Below are 19,838 nucleotides of genomic sequence, written 5' to 3'. Positions count from 1 at the left end.
GTGACAGGAAAGACCTCGAGCTGTTGGAGGAATTGTGAAATAAAGGTGATCAGATAGATGAGGGGTATTTGTGTGGTGTTAGCTGTGTGTTGAAACACGCTGAGGTGGATCAGCTACATGTCCTGGCTTGCTGAAAGCGGGTGGATGGGAAGCTTAAGTGTGGGCTGATAGTGGTGCTATCTGGGTGCACTGAGCTCATTTGGCGGAAATTGAGGGGGATAAAAGCAAGGCTGCGAAAATGCGCGCGCCTCTTTACCCGTTTGCTCGCACGCGCGCTCAGTTCGTAGTTTTTTTGTCGGTTTATTCAGTTTGTAAGCTACTATTTTTTTTGTGCAGCTTTAAAAGTGAACATTTACTCTCCCGTTTATGTCGTTTACGACTCACCCAGTGTGTGGGCTGTGTTTTAGACTATATTCACTTCATTCACGCTAGCCACTCCTTGGTTTTGGAGCGCGAGCTCTCTGTCTCTCTTTTTCTTTCTTTCTCTCTCTGTGTGTGTGTGTGTGTGTGTGTACTCGAAACTGCACTATTGTACTAAATAGAGCAGCTGTACAGTTACTATATACCATTTAGTAGGCCTGTTCAGTCCGGCATTGTGCGGTTTCAGATGTAGCCACAGCGACCAGTGTGACACTGTCGTGAAGCGGTGTCGTGAAACGTGGCGGTTTCCTTGGTTGCCCGCATTTCCGGCTTGTCAGTTCGCCTTGTCGATGACGTAGCCGAGAGCAGGGATTTGATACACGGCCTGGGAAATTCCTCATACACACGCACAGAGCTGTGGGGATAAGGGAAAGAAGGACTTCCAAACTATCACAAAATTTGTTTGTTTGTTTGGTCTCTGTGGTGAGGATTTTATGCTAAAAGCCAGCACTGTCTTAACATTATAAATAAAGGGTAAAGGTTTGCTGGAATTTGTCTCAAAAGTGATCAATCGGCTAAGAAGTGTTTCCTCCATGTACAGTGTTTCCTCTGTAGCTTTCCTCTGGGTTCTCTGGTTTCCTCCTATCTCCAAAAAAGTATTTTCTAGCTGGATTAGCTGCACTAAATTGGGTTACCTTCCGTGTGGAATTTCACCAGTTCTCCCAGTGTCTTTGTAGGTTTCCTCTGGGTTCTCTGGTTTCCTCCCACCTCCAAAAATTATTTTCTAGGTGGATTAGCTACACTAAATTGCCCCTAGGAGTAAATAAGTGTGTGTGCATGGTGCCCTGTGATGGACTAGACTGTATTCTGGCCTTGTACCCAGTGTTCTTGGGACAGACTCCAGATCCAGCCATATCCCTGACCAGGATAAAACTCTTACTGAAGATGGATAGGCGAATGAATTTTAATTATCAGACAAATAAAAGTGGTTGTGTCATAGAGATGAATCTTAATATGGCCATGTTTTGGTAGGATGTCAACATGCATCAGTTCGGGTCACTGATTGTGTGTGGTGCGTCTGTGTGGTGTGTATTCTTGGACTCGTGTCTTTGTGCTAGGTGGGAAATGGGTCGGCTGGGTAAAATTAGATGTAGGATTTAAGGAAGTGGCTGTGAGACTGGGAAGGATGCAATCTAGGGTGTGTGCGAGTGACTGAGTGAGTAAAATGTTCTGCAAGATTGTTGCCTAATATGCTCATGCAAACCATTTGGTGACCATTGGACAGTTACAACCTCCTTTGAGGAGTCTTGTCAAATAGGACGTACTATGACTGCATCATCGTCTGAGTGTGGCATGTGTCGATATACAATTTTCATGCCGTGATAAATGCGTAAAATTTGACCACGATCTACAATGTTGTTATATTGTATTCATTGTTCTTGTGGGGCAGCAGGTATTTTGGGAGGCACTGCGTTCAGGTCAAAAAGGATTCATGCAAGGCTGTCAGATTTGGTTGAAACGACAAAATGTGGTTCAGCAACCCAACAACTGCATTGTAACTATAAGCGTTGCCAGCGATCGTAAAATCTGACTACATCACACGAAATGACATATTTCTCCAAGAACATCCAACATAAAACAGGAAATGCTGCATTTACAATCGAGACATGTTGAGACGCAGCGAAGCAGTTATAGTAGTGCCTGTTTTTTTTTTTTTATCAGTGTAATGAATTAATTTCCAGTTAGTTATATTTTAATAAACAAACAAAAATTCAGTTAGATACTGGTATGCACTTGTTTCGTTCTGCCTCCTGGGCTCTTGTGCAACAGATTTAACAGCATTTTAGTAACAAATGGTAACAATAAAAAGCTGCAAGTTTTCGAGGCAAATCACATTGCTGTTACTGTAGTAACCACCAACACAGGTTGTTTAATGATATACAGGTGTTAATAAATAAATATAATATCTGTGTCATAATATTTAAATATAAATGCAAGCTGCCATTGTTGGTGCTTTTGTAAAAGTCAGAGGTAAAACTAACTTTACAAGCATGGAATAGTCCTTAGAGGCGGAGGAGTTTGCGGTTTCTCTGGAACATAAGCTACATTTTTTTTGTTGTATTTACTTCAGGAGAGGAAATAAAGAGTCTGGTGAGGGAATGACTTTTATAGCTTTTAATAACACAAGTGATATTAGGAACCAACTTGTTTTGTGGACAGTCCACAATATTAAATGTTTCTATAAAATGATTAAAAAAAAGTATGATGTGCTGTTCTTTAATAAATAAATAAATAAGTGTAATCATTACTATACTGTTGTGGGACAATACAAATATAATGCTTCAAGACATGCTGCTAAATGAAAATATTCAACTTTGTAGTGGTAAAAGTATCTCGACTTTGTATTAAGCCACATTTTCCTGTAATGATGTGTGATTGTTTTATTCCTATTATAGCTAATGTTTGCAAACTTAGTCTGCACTTTAATGATAAACTTGTGAAGTCTGTGTGAAATTTCTGAAACACACTGTTTTATATACCACAGCCTGTTTGCTGTGCCTTGCGCATCTTTCGTGAGCCCTTATGATTGAAAATGAATCCTGTTTTACAGCGAGTATTGCAGCAGAGTGGAGGCGTGCTTAAAAAGAGTCTCATCACAGCCTGCGTTTGTTTGATTTGGCCTGGTCTAAGCAGCAGTCGCTGAGCCAGAACAGTCAAGTCGTGGTGTTTTGGTCTGCCCAAACATGTCAGGTTTGGAATTACCACTCAAGTACTCTTAAACCTATTGATTAGCATTAAAAGTACCATTAAACCTTTTTGAGTTTACATAGTTAGTTAGTTATTGGCATTTATGTGATCGGTAGAGTTGCATACAATGGTTTGATAGATGAAGGTGTTTTATGTGTATTATCTGCATTTGCGGGAACGTTTTTTTTTTTTTTACTTCCTTTTCAGGCGAGGCAGAAATGGTATCGGTATAAGGGCTCTGTGGAAAAGATGATATCTTTCGCAAAATGTTTGACAAACTGCAGCCCTGCCATCCAGCCACATTGAGTCATATCCCAATGGGCCATTTTACTTATTGCTGCAGTAGAAATCGGCACTTGAACTTGCTTTAGCTGGGATTCCTGCACTGTTCCGTCACAGACTTCAATTAAGTTACTTTTTTTCATGTTGTCAGTGACGAAAGGCAGGACTTGCAGACCTGCCATCCTTTTGTGAATGTTGTGTAACCTTCCACATTTTAACCTCAGATAATGCCAGAACGAATCGTCAATCAGAAATGTGGCAAAAGACTAGTCTTCATAATAAAAACGGCAGATGAGCCAATCGACACATGAATCTGGAATGATCAATTTTATGGTTATCGGCGAAATTAATGGACACTCTGGAAGCCCCGCCCCCTTCCCCACACATCTCACATTAGTAATGTTTGGGCCAGTTCTCAAATCTAACACTTTACAAAGAACGGTAATGGTGATAATTCATCTTCGGGGGTTGGCGGGTCTGGATTTGGGATTAATACACATTTCTCATATTTCTCATTGTTTCTGGCATTTCCATTGCTCTGAATGACTTTTCTGTGATAACTATGAATGCATTTATCCAGTTACTGGTATTGGGGTATCATGCTCTGGTAACAGTATCCAATAACATATGATGTGACGTAATCATAGTTTACGCTGTTGTGCTATGAACAGATGACACAAAATTACAGCCATCTGGACGTATTGCACGATTAAAGATTGCAATCAAAGCAGACTGCATATTGTGCGCTGTGAAAATAGATAGATGAGGGACTACAGCATTTTCCCATAATATAAGTAACCTGATGAAGCATCTTATGGCATTTACGGCCGACCCGAGAACACCGAGCAGTATCAGCTAGCATGGTCCTTCAAAATAAACGCAAGCCACCATGAATTATATGCACACAAAGGTGTTTGAGACGTGAAGTGAGCGTGCAGAGAAACGGTCACATGGGAGAGCACTTAAGTACTGCGAGCACTGAGACACGCAGACTTCCTACACTTTGCCCATGAGTCAAGGTGAAATTTATAGGCACCTTTCACTCATTTTTAATGGCCAAGCTCATTGATACTGCTCTGCACGTGCCGGTTGGCCGTCCTCACACACTCTATTAAAGATATAGTATTAAATGTCTTGAACAGAAAACTCAACAGAGCTAAATAAAAAATTTTCCATGATGTCCCTGATTGCTTAACACTAAGTAGGTTACACATTTCAGTATCAGTAAGTGGTATTGAGTACCAAAAACATGTAGTCATACTCTGAAACATTTGGTCTTGATGCATCCCTAGTAATAACATGATTGTGTTTGGGCAGTAGAGTTGAACGTGAGGGTGTTTTATTTATTTTTTTATTTTTTAAAAAAAAATTTATTTTTATTTTTTTAAAGTGCTGGTGAAAGATGAGGATTTTTTTTTTTTATGAGCCGCCTGAAACTACCAACTCCATACTTGATGATCGGGTTAATTATAGAGACACCGTTGACACAAGATGAGTCAGTCTGAACCTGAGCTCCTCCCTTAAAATCAAAGCTATTTGCTTGTGGCTGAGATGAATAACACTGACACAGTGAGCTGTTTTTAGGAATAAGAAGAGTCATGTTTCAACCATTTTAGATTGAAAATAAATAAATAAATCGGGCAATTCTGAATGACTAGTTTTATATGTTGGATGGCTCATGGGTCTAGGCTGGCAAGCTATAAAGGAAGTCTGTGGCTGTTTATGAGGAGTCTGTGTAAAAGTATATTTAAAAAGAAATAAAAACAATTATCGACCGTATTACAAATATTGTGGGAAAACCTGCTTTGGAATCGTGCCAGGTTGTCATACAAGTGCAAATTATTGCATTTTCATTTCACTGCCTTACCCTTTGTCATGCTTTTGTGCCATTATCACACTATTACAGTCTTGGGGGGGAGGGGGCTTCCATCTCGCACCCTGATGGGTTCTTTAGTTTGTCCCTTATTCACAGTTGCATCATTCAAGATTCTCTTTGTGCAACCAGTTTGAATTGTTGCCTGTGTGTCTTATTTTCAACGTTTTAAACCTGAAAACACTAAATGAAATGTTACCTATAAGACACAGTTAAATTAAAGTTTGAGATTACAATCAAAATAGGCCAACATGACAGGACATATGCCACATAACACAGCATTGTTAAATTCATGATTCTGTTTGGCCAAAAGGTGTTGATGTGTGTGATTGTTATTGTTGATATGGTTTTCTGAGAGCTGTTTATTCAGCATTTTTGGAAAGAGTCTCCAGTATCAACGCTTTGGTAGAATCTGAGGTATAGCTGTCTCGTTTATGCTTCAGGCCTTTTGCTTTCTTGATAGCCATGACAAGCTCTATTTTTATAGAGACAGACTGAGACAGACAGACAGCAAGAGACTGCTGAGGGAACAACTGTTTATAGCTACTATAATCAAAGATATAACAGGAGCTCACGTGTCTCATTAAACTTTAATGCATAAAAAGTATTATATAATTGTTGGCAAATATTGTATTGATCAATAAATCAGTTTGGGATGTGTTGTGTTAGGAAAATAATCAAGCACCACACCATCCCGTCTTTGATTATTTTTCTATAACCGCATGTTATAGAAGTGTTTTACTACTTACTTAATAATCTTCATACTACCATTTGATTGGGGAACCTTTTATAGACTAAAAAAAACCTGATTAAAATACTATCTCCCAAGGCATATTGAACATATTATGGAAGTATGGAGGATATTTTGAAGCGTCCACAATATCAGACTTTGTGACTCATTAATTGAGACATGGCTAGTTCTTGGATCTAGGCTGATTAATACCATTAAGTGGCCATAATGCCAGCATGTTCATAACATCAGTTTATGAGGAGCTAGGGAGCAGTTAGGGCTTCTTTACTGACGATCTCGTTCCAGTACTCAATCTTTATAGATTTCATAGTGGTTGAAGCACTATGGCATAAGTGTAAGGGGAAATATGCTTGGGCTGCTTAAACATAACCATGTATGGTGGTAAAACTGTCTGAGCCCAAAGTGAAATTAAAGAAGGCGTTCTGGCTTTCTATGAATGCAAGTGAGAGCCTCTCCTGCTTCTCTCTCGCTCTCTCTCTCTTCCTTGCTCAGAGTTATGTCAGAGCAGAACAATGCACTGAGGTTTTTATAGCACTGAAAGAAAAAAAAAGCCAACACATGCTGACCAGTGATGGCTGCACGTCTTGTACACAGTAAGACCGAGAACTCTTTAGAAATCTTTAATGCGTTCCGTACTTCTCTGTGCATAGATTATCTATTGGGCACTACATGCTTCCCAAATCCAAAGTTAGGAATAATAAATGAATACATATGCATTCATACTTAGGTTAAGTTTAAACTTGTTCCAGAGAAGAAATCCCTGGAAATCGACTAGGTCAAGACTTCATCTAGTTCTTGGAAGCACTTGTGTGAACAGAAGCCAGTACGTTACCAGAAAAGACATTCTGAAACTGTTTTAAGGTGAATGATTTGAAACATTAAAACTACAGGACCAGGAGGAAAGCCTAAAGTTAAAAAAAAAAAAAAAAAAAGTGGGGGTCTGGAATTAGTGATTCAGAAATAAAGGATCCGTTGGCCATTCGTGCCAAGGAAGCTTATGTGTCTAATGAATGGGACTCTTGCAGACTGTACTCGTTTATGAGCTGGAATTCTGCCATTTCTTAATGGGGTATAAGAGAGAAGACGTGATGAACTAAACTTTAAAAAAAAAAAAAAAATCCACCAAATGCATTGATCCTTCCAATGATGCAAAAGCTCAACGTTACTGGTAAAGGTATGCCAATAATATCTGGGTTTCAGTGTGACAACACCCTAACCTTCTTTCGTCGTAAACCATTTTAGTATTTGGTTGAAGTTTTCTCATAAGGAGAATAACAGACTTGGTTGGCTCTTCGTTAAAGGACAGCCGCTCACAACTCCCCACATCCCTGCAGGTCAGTGATGCTACAGTACTTACAAAGCTTCCATTGTGTGCTACTAAATTCAGGAACTGATGAGATCGCCACACATACCACATACTAGCTGTGGAGGAAGCGTCCGTCTCTTATTCTACGCCCAGGAGTTGGTGGACTTAAAAAGAGACCATCCTGGAACTTGGCGCTTGCTCTTGATGATGAAGTGGAAGGTTAAAATAAGGTCTTGGAGCAAGCAGTATTCCATTTTATGTCCTCTGGATAAGGATGAGTATATTCCAAGATGGCCATCTGCACCACTGATCTGGCTGATGTCCCCAGTTATGCCTTCAGGGAGCAAGCCCATTCCAAATTTTCTATTTACTCCAGTCCTCAACATACTTAAATAGCTGTTTCACAACCCTACTTTGCCTCTGTCAGATATATTGGATGCTGTATTTGGTGTCTTTAGGAACTGGAAGGGAAAGTACTACTATAAAACCAATAATAATAATCTGTAGCTTCATTGAGACTGAGAAACGTGCCACAGATCAGGTATGTTGAAGCAGGAATAACACAAACCTATCAATGTTGTAGCGTTTTAAGCCTGGAAACTTTACCCCTCTGATAAAGCTTTGGGTTGGATATGTGTACAGTGCAATAGGGAAGCTTGTACGGTTTTTGGTCTGGGAGGGTTGTGATCTGAAATCTGCCAGAGTCACACCAAGCAATCAAACTTTATTATTATTATTATTATTATTTTAGACTAGGCATTTTACATAGATGCCTTTCCAAAACTGGTGGTAAATATTGACCTGTTCAGGGTCCAAGTCATCCATGGTTCTCATTTCAGAAGTGCAATAGCTTGTCTAAAGTTAGGGCTATCATCATTTCATTCTGTCCCAGGAATGCTGGGCACAAGGTGCAAATACAACCTGGATGGGTTGTATCACAGTGTACCATGCACACACACATTCCCACATTCATGTCACATAGAGGCAATTTAGAATCCCCAAGCCTCCTTTTGGCATTTTTTTTTTTTCTGTGGGAGAGACCCAGATAACCCAGAGGAAACCCCTGCAGACATGGGGAGAACAAGCGAATCTCCACCAACAGGGTAGGCACCTCAGGAGTGAACCCGGAATCCTGTAGTGGTGAGGTAGCAACCCTACCTTCTGTGGCACAGTTATCCAAACAGAGTTCTAATTTTGTTTTAGATCTTAGCAGCCAGGCCCCTGGTATGAGCATTTTGCATGTGACTATGGGACAACGGGGACAACTGTACAAAATTTTTTTTTTTTTTTTTAAAACCCCATTTATGATGACTTGCTAGCTAGAAAGGAAAAATCATTTTACGTAACTGTAGCATAATTTTGTTTTGATGATTCATGGTGGTTGAACATTAATGGCAGGTAGACAGCTAGAGTTCACCCTATAATTACCATTGGCTTACCTGGATCTTTCCAGGGAAATGCATCTCCCATGGTGTCATCTAAGGCCTCTAACCAAGGTTTATGCTTCGTTTTTGCTCTCTGTTTTGTGACCACATGTGTTTACATATCTTGTCCTTAAGATTGTAATTCTTTCTTGTTAGGTCATGTCTCGGTGGGTCATCTGTGAGGCATTATGCTACTCTTCTAACTTCTTTTTTTGAAGGCCCTTTATCTTAACCAAACAAGTGTTGGGAAACATGGGAAGGGAATGTTGTGTGGTGTTTCTGGTGATCCAGTCTTGCCAAGTTATACAATATGGGATTGATTTCATATGGTCCAGTTTGGGTCAGATCATGCATGTTATACTGGCCCTCACTTTTTTCTGTCATAGTCTTGCTTAACCAGATGAACGTGTTTTAATTCTAGTTTGTTTATATTAACAACACGTCACTCACTGCTGTGGGAGACATTGTTCTCAAATGCATAGTTGTAAAGAGATTTACTTTATATTTTAATAGTTTTAGCTGTAGAATAGGCTTGAGCCACTTGCTCTATTGTTCCTCTTAAAAACTTTCCACATAAAACCATTCCGTGGCATTTTGGCGGCAGTGTGGGATTTCATGCTTTAGTATCCAGGGTCTGTAAACTACAACTCTAAAATATCTGTATGGTTCTTCTATGGAAAGTGACTGTGTGGTTTTGGAACAAAATAAAGATATTTATCAGAGGGCAGCCTTATGAGCTGAGAGCAGTACAGGAAACGGGAAGCTTATAAACTAGGGATGCACCGAAATGAAAATTCTTGGCTGAAGCCGAATATAATGAAAAACTTGGCCGAATACCGAACACGTTTTTTCACGTTTTTCCCATTCATTTTGCCATTTTTTTCACCATTGCGTAAATTAAATAGTCAAAATGTGATTTTTACTGTTTTGTCTTGCTTTTCAAAGAAAAAATAAATTACAAAAACTACAATTTCAAAATATTTATTTAACATTTTTTTTTTTCATTCCAGCAGGCATAGGCTACCAACAAGGCACAATATAACTTTAAATAAATAAATTAGTAAAATAAAAATATTTTGATGTGGTCATCTTTGAGCCCCCCTTTAATAGCCGATGTTAGGCCTATAACTGGCTGCTGAAAGAATGGAACACTCTGAAACCTACAACAAAAACGTGCATTAAAAAGTGGATGGACCCACAACAAATGCCTAGTTCTTTAACAGCCATTCTCACATCTTTCTCTGACACTTTGAAATGCTTCCCCACTGCCGACATATTTGCTGCAACTAAAGCTTTGCTCACTCTGGTTGCTAGGCTATTTGGTCGCGTCATCAAACACGTCATTGTTCGGTCAAATTTATTCGGCCGAACACCGAAAGTTTTTTTTTTTTTTTTTTTTTTTTTTTTTGGTGCTATTTTCGGCCGAATAATTTCGGTTGCCGAACAGTCGAACAGCTCTAATTTGGAGACATGGTCAGACTGAACCTATAGCCTGTTAAACTGCCCTCAGGGCAGTTGAAGATCCATTTTGACTTTTAGCGATGATTTCATTGCCTTGTTGATTAGAAATTTATTGCAGCACTCATGTCCTGCTATGAAAGCCATAGTAAATGCCTGTCAGTGGAGAAGAAGGAAAGATCCATTGTCATATCACAACACTTGACATCTTTGTGCACGATATGCATCACAATATCAATAAGAAATTATTTCGGAAATTTAAAGCTACAGTACTGAACTCTTGCCTCTCTATCGCCATCTCTATTTGAAGCATAAAACTGCAAGTTACCTGCAAAGTTGTGGTTTTTAAAAAAATATTTATTATTATTTTATCATATAATGTGTTGTGCTTCGGCATTGCTACTCTGTATGGATGAATCTGATGGTTTGAGGTATTATGTTTGGGTTGTATATTGGCTCCAGTGCTTGACAATTGCGGTGGTGGTGAATGTTTTTTTTTTTTTGGTGGTGAACTGCTCTCTCTCATAGCTAGCAGAAAATAAGTTCAATTTACCTCAGTGACCATAGCAAATCAAACAACCAAGGAAACTCGATACCTAGCTGAATCAAATGAACAAGTGTGCTATTGTTAGCGAGTTACCTGTTGAGCCACAGAAATGTCATTACCTGTTCAGCAGAAAAAAGCCATCTCTGTGTCAGTCTTGAATCCCTTCTGATCTGAATTTTCACCACGTCTCAAAAGACATGCTGATATTTCTTCTCATTTTAGCACGTGCCCTGTTGCGTTCCCTTTTTGACTGCAGTTCGAGCTTTCTTGGTTTTGACAACAGCTGATTCCTCAGATGTCAACGATGATTGCGTTTGGAACTATCCAGATTAAAGCAGCCATCTAGATGACAAGTTTAAATAAATTCTAAGCCACTGTTGTACGAACAAGCTACACACACTCCTCCATCCTCAGCCCCCACACACGCGCTACAGTAGCTGGGTCGTCTTCTTTCTGTTTTTGGACGTGACGTAACCACACAAAGACAAATGACATCAAACTGACGTTTCCCGCGAAATCCGACCCGACACCTCAAATTATGAATTGTTATTATAAGCTTACCGTTATGTATTGGGGTACAGTAAGGAGACAGTTTTGAACACCAATTTTTGCTCAGTAATTGAGTTTTGTTCATTTTTAAACAACTAAAAGGTTGATACTGTAGATTTAAAGTTAGTTATTTATACCAGAACATAGCTGAAATCTTGATTCTGATTTGTCTGACTATAGTCACGGCCGCGAGGTTTACATTAATGTGCTTGATGTGATACGTTATCGTTTCTATAGTACCACCTTGCACATGGACTTGTATGGTGGATAGTTTGAATATCAAATCAACACTTAAATAGAACTTTTTCAACAGCAAAAAAACTGCTTAGTGTGTTTACTCGGGTTGCCTTTGTTTTATGTTGTTACATTTGTAGATCTAAAACTATTTAGTGTGAGAGATGTACAAAAACAGAAGAAATCAGGATGGGGCGAATACTTTTTCCACAGCACTGTGTGAGAAACGCATTTACACCAAAATATTGAAATAAATTATATAAAGTTGTAGTATCTGCTACTATGTAATAATTACAAAGTGTCAATATTTTCTTTTGCTTAGCTTACCAGCTTGCCATGTGCTAGAATCATAAATCTGGAAGCTTTCTGTGCTCTTGTGTGTTCAGGGATGTTTTATTTATAATTTACAAACATTTAAAAAATCAACATACTTAATGAGGTAGAGAAGTAGTGGGGAAAAAAAATAAACCGGTTCAAAAAATGAAGTTTATGTACATTTACTGTACTTTAACAGTACTGTGCGTTAAAGTAACATTCACGTATATACTCTCAGATGTTCGGACACCTCCCGATATCCACAGTACTCTCACCCAGCCCATATATTGCATCATATGTGAAATTAATAACTGCTGTCTTTTGCACTTCAAATCCCATCAAAAAATCTAGCAGACCAAAGGTCAGCCGCTTGTCCGTTTGGCTCTAATATTAGCACGTGTGCCTGTGCCAGTGAAAATCCCTTTCGTTGGGCGCATATTTTTAACCCAGTCCAATCTTTTCAACAGTCTCGCAAGTGAGGAGTTCGATTGGTGCGCAGTCATCCGGTTGGGAACTGATATTGTGTGTGCTTTGGCACAGGATCCACACGGTTCTGCTTTTTGTGCCGTGTCTCTGTAAGGTCTTCATTGTTCACTTTTTAAAGCCAATTTTCTTACCATTCAGTGTCTGGCTGCACGAAATTCCTCCTCGTAATTCCTCAGTGTATGAAGCAACTACAATCCACGGCCTTGTAGCCTGTGGTTATGACAGGATTATGTGGTTGGATTGCATTGTGGGGTTTATTTTTATGAAACCTTGCGTTACGTAAGTGACTCGATTGCTCGTCTTGTAGAAGTTTCCGTACTGCCTTTGTCTGGAGAAGCAACAGTCTGTGTTTTAAGGTTGATTTTTGGGAGATGTTTTGTATTCTTTAACACCATGGTAGGAACTTTTAAAAATAACTTTAAGAAAATTGTTGTTATAGCAAAGATATTGGTTCATGTATGTAACAGGTGATTGATTTTGTGGCGTATTTTGTGTACACCCATATCTTGAGCCAAACCAGAGTGTAATTTATGTCCAATTTTTATTTATTGTCTTGCCCTACATTCATCCCACAGGCTGCCTTCCCTCTAACAAAAGAATCCAGCAACAGCATTTTTTCTTCGAAAGAAAACCCCTCCGATTAAAACCAGCAGTGTCTCCTCAGAGCGTTTTTGCACATAAAAGGTCAAACTCACCACTGTTATTTTTTATACATGTATATAAGTAATGCCTGCTGGGAGATTGGGTGGACGTTGCTAAGCAGCGTGATAGTGTTGGTAAACACTGGCTGGAGCTCCATGTGTGTCTTGGCATGGTTGTTCTGCTCCACGCTCCGAACGTGAGGCTCCAGTGAGTCAGCCAGTGCACATACTGACCTGCGATCAGGCCTGACCTCAGTCCAGTCTGCATGTCTGCACTCAACCGCGCATGAAGCAAGTCTCCGTCAGAGTGGTTGTCTTTCCGTCTCCCTTTCATGCTCCGTCTCCCTACCTTATCGGACGTACGCCTGCCAAGAATGATGTTGTGGCTGATGTTGAGCCAGACAAGTAACATGGTAGCTTGGTGTCTGCTTCTAAGTGTAGCCATGTGACTAAACTCTGTCAGTAACCCAATCAAAATTCAGAAATAATCTCTCTTCCCCATTCCTCTGAGAAGCAGAGTGAAAACGAACGCCAGTTACAAATTGACTTTCAGGCAAGCCGTGCGTGAACGTTAACTGCAGATTGCACTTTCCTGTTACTGTGAAAGCATTTGACATTCAGTTCTTCAACATCTTTACCCCACCCTATTATGTTGCAGCATAGTACCTTCATGAAGATACAGGATAAGCCAGTTGGGTAAATGTGTCTCTGACTACCTTTATGGAGAAGACTACCTTTGTGCCACTTCTGTAATACACTCCATGTTATTAACTATAGGGAGTTTCCTCCATGTTGATCTTAGTTGCGTAAATTGGCGGTGGTGTTTTAATGCTTTGCTTACCATAAAGATCCACAATGTTGTTTTTTATTTTTATTTTTTAAAATGGCCATGTATAAAGTATTCTCTGATGCACCGCCCACACCTATCCAAGTGCCTGAGGTTTTCATTTATTGTTCTCATTTGGCTGCCACTTCAAATCAAAAGTGGCTTCCAGTTAAGCTGAGTAGACGATGGGTAACATCCTTACTCAAGGCCACAGCAATGACTACATGGCGGAACTCATAACCGTCCAATTAGTAGCACAAAGCCTTTGTACACTTGTCTGGCCATAAGCTTCAGAATCAAGGATTCTGCACTTCTGTGTATACACACTTCCATGCCTTGATTACCAACAGGAAAATTGAATTATGACCCTGTAAGAGAACTTTTCACTGCATTTATTTGTGTGTGTGTGTGTGTAATATATATATATATATATATATATATATATATATATATATATATATATATATATATATATATATATATATATATATATATATATATATATAAAAATAACATAACATAACAGGACAGGCTGATTGAAACTGCAGAGCAGGCAGTTCTCGGCCAGGTTTAGTGACGTGCGAAAATTCTGGCTTATAAGATTGCTTATTAATTTATTTTCTTTCTTTATGAACATATTCAGCTACGTCACATTCCAACAGTCAGCAGATGAAATAGTCTTTGAAAGCACCATTATTGCTTGATTAGTGTGGAGATGAGGTGACCTTTAGAGACACCCAACCAACCCCCCTACTTATGCACTGTGGGATTTGGCCATTTGTAGACTTCCTCCCTTCAGACTTCCCTCAATTGGAGTTCTGAAACATGCAAGCTAAGCACACAACCCAGACAGTTCTGTTGTTTTAGCGTTAGCATGGTGGTGTGAGACTGTGAGACCAGCTATTTGCCTTAATTTAGCACTTTTGAGATGTCTTCTGGAAAGCGCATTACATGATAAACTGTACACAATGAAAACAGTTTAAGTTACGGGTACTGTGATTGATCTTTCTGAATTGTGCTGTAGGTGTGCTGTAGCACCTGCTCAGTAATGTCGAATCGTGCCACTCAGATTCTTTTCTTCAGGGCTTTAAAGCTCATGAATGTGCCTCTGTATATGTTCACTCGGGGGTGCCATGCATCGGATTGATGGTTTTTCATGGTGACAAGTATGGCAAGACTGAACAAGATCACAGCATGTTATTTTCTTGAGATTTCTTGGGTTCTACTGCACAGGTGTGCATCTTCACTAGCTTGTCTATGTACTCATGTGAATTTTAATGAACTGAACTAAAAAAGGAAGCAGGTATAGAATTGAAAACAATGAAGCTCATCCAAAAATGGTCATGTTGCCAGACGTCAACTTCTGCTTGTTTCTGTGATTCTTCAATGTTCCTCTTGTTATGTTCCACATTTTTGGGTTTGTCATGTAGCTGTCTTTTAATGGGACCAGTCATGAGGAAACAAGGCTTTTGAAAAAGGTCAGAAATGGGAAGTGACACTGCTTTTATTTGCTTGGAGTGCGTGTGGTATCCAGACCTGCTGACCGAGCCACTAAGAGTGACCTTTTATTAAAGGAAAGCCTTTACAGGAAGGCCCTTGTGGCAGGCCTGAGACTTGAGAAGCGGGCAACGAAAGGTAACAATAAGGTCTCCACTGTGCTCTTGGCTTATGTGTGTTTTCCTTTAATAAACCAGTGATTGTTTTAGAGACTAAACTTCAGTAGTAATGAAGGAAAACCCATTCCTTTTTACCTGTTGCTTGTTTATTTTTAATTGCCTCTGGGGCCATTTTCCAGAAACCCCCCTAACTCTGAAATCGCCATGGTTACACAACAGACAAGATTTGATCTTTATCATGATCTTTACTCCTTTATACCTATCTGGAGTTCAGAAACATTTTAATTTTCCAGAATCCCATATACCTTGTGTTAATACCACAGCACCGTTGAATTCTTGATTCTGATTGATTCTGAGGAGCTGTTGATTAAGTTTCTACAACAGCGACACGGACAGTCATTTCAACTGCATGGCAGATCACATGTTGATATTAATGTGCTTGTTCTAATATTTGATCATTTCTGTAATAATAATAATAATAATAATAATTTTTAAAAAAAAGAAATCGTTTGCATATTGCTGTTACCACCTTCGCATCAGGCTTCATCACACCACCTAGTCACTGATTATTTTGCATGCTACACCATGCCCCCAAGTTGTTTATTCCTTACTTTCTACCATTAGCTGTTTTCTTTTCTTATCTGAAGTGGCGCATTGTAGCAGTTGCAGTGAAAAATACTTGATGCTGAATCCAGTCCTCCCTACTCAGTATATGTGGCTTCAAATAATGGCTTTTACTTCCTTTATATTGGACTACTTTTCAAATGGGATTAATCAAATTGGTTGCCAGGTAACAGACATGACTATTGATTAGTGACCAGTTTGGGATTTCCTAGATTCTGAAATCAAGATAGGAGTTCCTCCTGAAGTATCTTTCGCTTGTCAGGTCTTAACTTGGGACTTACGTCTGAGTTCTAGATAGATGCAGCTAGGATTCGGAATAAGAACTGCATCTGGTATGTTTGCCTGTTTTGGTACGTGAACAGTAAACTGCCGAAGGGAGAGGAGAGCAGCAGAGGCAGCAGTTTGGCATGTGACAGCATGTGAATGTTTTATCGGGAGACAAAGTCCACATTATCTGCTTGAGTCACATTGGCCACCACACCCGCCAGCAGGAACCACTTCCTGTATTGGTGTCTCCCTTCCCCCTGCTCTTTGCAGCAGTGGAACCCAGTGGAGTCCATATCCGCATTTGTAGCTGGGACCATCTATGGTCAAATAAAGCAGATTTGCTAGAATGAAATGATGGATTTGTTTTTGACATTTCTTCACACCAGGGAAGTGCTAGTGTTGATTGGGTGAGACAGTGTGTCCAGACCCTGGGGTGTTACCTTGTCCGTGTCTACCCATGTGTACCCATATTTAATTTTACTTCTAAGCTGAGATTTTCTCCGCGTTCTATTTGTCTTGCTTAGCGTAGATATGGTTGGACTTCAGGTTGTTGGATTTGGTTTTAGTTTGGGTAGTTTTTATCAAGTTAATGTAGTCATGATGTAAGTCATTGGGGTGGTGATTGGAAGGTCATGAGTTCAAATCCTACCCCTTCCAAGCTGCTGCTGCTGGGTCCTTGAGCAAGCCTGGTAATCATCAACTGCTCAGTTGCTCCATGTTCAAAGTTTAAGAGATTTGTACTGTATTTCTGTGGGTACTAACAGCTGTATAAATGGTAGTTTGGATGGACACCCCATTATATAATGAATGTCCTTCAGCCCCATATCACTCGACAGACCTGCTTCCACCATGCTTGGTGTTCATTCACACCAGCTCTAAAAGTATAAATAAAAATTATTTTGGTGTACCAAATGTTTAATAATCTTTGAGTCATTGCTCTCATGAGGTCCATGAGAGCATCTGGATTCAGAACAGTTTCACTTTACTCTTTACAGCCAGCGTGTGTTGTCGTCTTTAACACTCCTCTGTCCTTGTGTGATCTGTATATGCGAGGGCTGCTCATAGAGCTGTGGTTTTTCTGGTGCAGAATATATTTGAAATTCCATCAAACTTGATTTCTCGGTTAGACGGTCATAAGCAGTGTGAGATACAATAATACAGGGTACAGAATCTTGAAGTAAATGAGCTTGTGTACCGCTCATTATCCTGCAATGGTACAGGCATGTTCACTGTTGGTGTGTCCTAAACCACACATTAGATGTCTTCATGTGGATCGTTATGTGTTTCCGTAATTGTTTGGCCGCTATGTACACTCTTGGATTGTGGGATTCTATGAGTATCTGGTAGACAGTCCCATCCATTAGCCATGTCCGACAGCTACCACCAAACATGGTGGTACAGATAGCTGCTGCTCTCCTCCAAGTGTGTTCAGCTGCTTAGCACTGATTTCAAAGGAAATCTCTAAAGCCATCCAGTGCTAAGCAGCTGAACACACTTGGAGGTGAGCAGTAGGTATCCTCATCTGCACACATGACCTAACACAGGGGTTCCCAAATTTTCCAGGGCAAGGCCCCCCCCCAAAGGACATTAACATTTGACCGAGGCCCCCCTTTTGCAAGATGTCTTTAAAATACATTAAAAATATAGACTTCTGAAGATATCCCCCTTTTTTTAATAATTACATCTTGCATCTTTACATTACATTAGGAATTGATTGTGTGTGTGGTTGTTGAGGCCCCCCGGACGGCCTCCACTTTGAAAACCACTGACCTAACAGATGCCCCTGGTTGGTTAACATCTTACTAATTGGTGAGGGAGTGAGGTACTCCATGCTTTACACCAAGAAAGATATGATCCGTTTATGATGTTTTGGGCCCAGGCAGTGAAAACTTTTGGTTTTTTTTCCCCCTCCTAGTTCCACCAATTTGTCTGCTTTCTACATGATCTTAAGGCTGATCTCTCATTCTCCCTCTGCAGATATGAGACGGGTTGTGCGGCAGAGTAAGTTCCGGCACGTGTTCGGCCAGGCGGTGAAGAACGACCAGTGCTACGATGACATCAGGGTGTCCCGGGTGACGTGGGACAGCGCCTTCTGCGCCGTCAACCCCAGATTTGTTGCTCTCATCGTGGACGCTAGCGGTGGCGGAGCGTTCATGGTTCTGCCTCTTCAAAAGGTAAAGCCTGGGGAAGGAAATTATGATGTGCATTATGGACTGCTGAACAAAAGAAAAAAATTGTTAGTTGGCCAACATTTTGTGCAGATATCTTGAATGATGTGGCCAAGTAGACAGTCAAATCCCCATTTCTGCATTTTACATTTTATTTATTTGACTGATTACTCAGTGATTCAATCCAGACCAAGAGCTCATTAATTGCAGGGCTTGATCAAGACCTTCACAGCCTTCCACTCATTAAAACAGAACCCTTGAGCTGTTACTGTCCCCTAGGCCAAACAAATGCACAGTTTCTTCTGTCAGGACTCAGGTCACTTCAGATTCCTTTGTGTTTTTTTAAAATTTATTTTATTTTATTTTTAGCAATGTTGTGTATATGCCAATAAAGCCAGTCTACTGCAAGAGGAGCATCAGCAGTAGTATTAATAATTAAAAAAAACAACAAAAAAACTCATCTCTGATTTTACATTATATACAACCCTTGGTCTTGGAGTTTTAAGGTCCTTAAGTTTTTTAAGTGCTTCTGAAATCAAAATACATGTTTGTAAAAACTCTGAAATATGTGTCAAAGAGCTTTGCGTATGTCCCTTAGTGTTATGGACACCAGTATGATGCATAGGAATGTATGTATAGGAAAATAAAAAATAAAGTAGTTGTGGAGAATTATTTTTAGTAAGTCATTTCTGGGAAACTGATTAAAAGCTACTGATTATGCATCCTGTACTAGTATTGTTTGCCCAATTAAATGGTCTCTAGAATGTAAATGTCTCACCCCTGGAGGCGGTGGTCTCGCTCTACAGTAGCAGATTGTTAGCAGCCAGCATTAGGTGTTTTTTGTCTGTGTGTCTTGCACTATTCCCTTTTCCCGCCATCCCTCGGTTGTGGAAAACTCGGATGGCATTTATTTAATTTGAAGAGGGTGGAATTTGTGTGAGTTGGTGGTTATGTGACGGCCGCTTTACAGAGTGGTGTTTTACCAACTTTGGGTGGATCAGTACCGCAATATCAGTTACTAAGACAGATCGAAAGCCCGGTTCATCTTTATACACCATCTGAGCATCTCCATTACGAGTAAGTAAAATATAATAATGTTAGATGTGAACCTTGTATCTCTCCAGCGCTTCTGAGAGTCGACATAAGCTCAAACGTATGTATGGCATAGCTCCAGAACCGCACGGCATCTTGTTGTTTATGATGTGTAAAGGTGGCGGTGAGGAATCCTCCACAGTTTAAAAAACAAAACAAAACAAAAACTGCTCTTGTTTAACTCTTCGCTGTTCATGTTTAGTTAGTTCACTATGCTACTGTCAAGCTTGTTTAGATTCGGCGGGGGTGTCTCAACTGCTATTGGCTGTTA

General features: G+C 39.9%; 1 protein-coding gene across 5 annotated transcripts in view; it reads left to right on the top strand.

Annotated features, from left to right (window-relative positions):
- Positions 1-19,838, top strand: part of coro1ca (coronin, actin binding protein, 1Ca) — a 49,877-nt gene that overhangs the window by 6,862 nt on the left and 23,177 nt on the right. For 3 of the 5 annotated variants that reach the window (XM_017451919.3, XM_017451924.3, XM_017451925.3), the window contains one exon: positions 18,285-18,481. In XM_017451919.3, the coding sequence (XP_017307408.1) occupies positions 18,285-18,481 (197 nt within the window). Of the gene's footprint in view, positions 1-2,971; positions 3,112-18,284; positions 18,482-19,838 lie in introns of all 5 variants that reach the window. The other 2 variants (XM_017451922.3, XM_017451923.3) reach the window with 1 other exon arrangement.

The sequence above is a fragment of the Ictalurus punctatus genome, chromosome 22, assembly GCF_001660625.3.
Source record: "Ictalurus punctatus breed USDA103 chromosome 22, Coco_2.0, whole genome shotgun sequence".
NCBI lineage: Eukaryota > Metazoa > Chordata > Actinopteri > Siluriformes > Ictaluridae > Ictalurus > Ictalurus punctatus.
The sequence above is the reverse complement of the archived record's forward strand: the minus strand, read 5'-3'. Positions and strand labels throughout refer to the sequence as shown.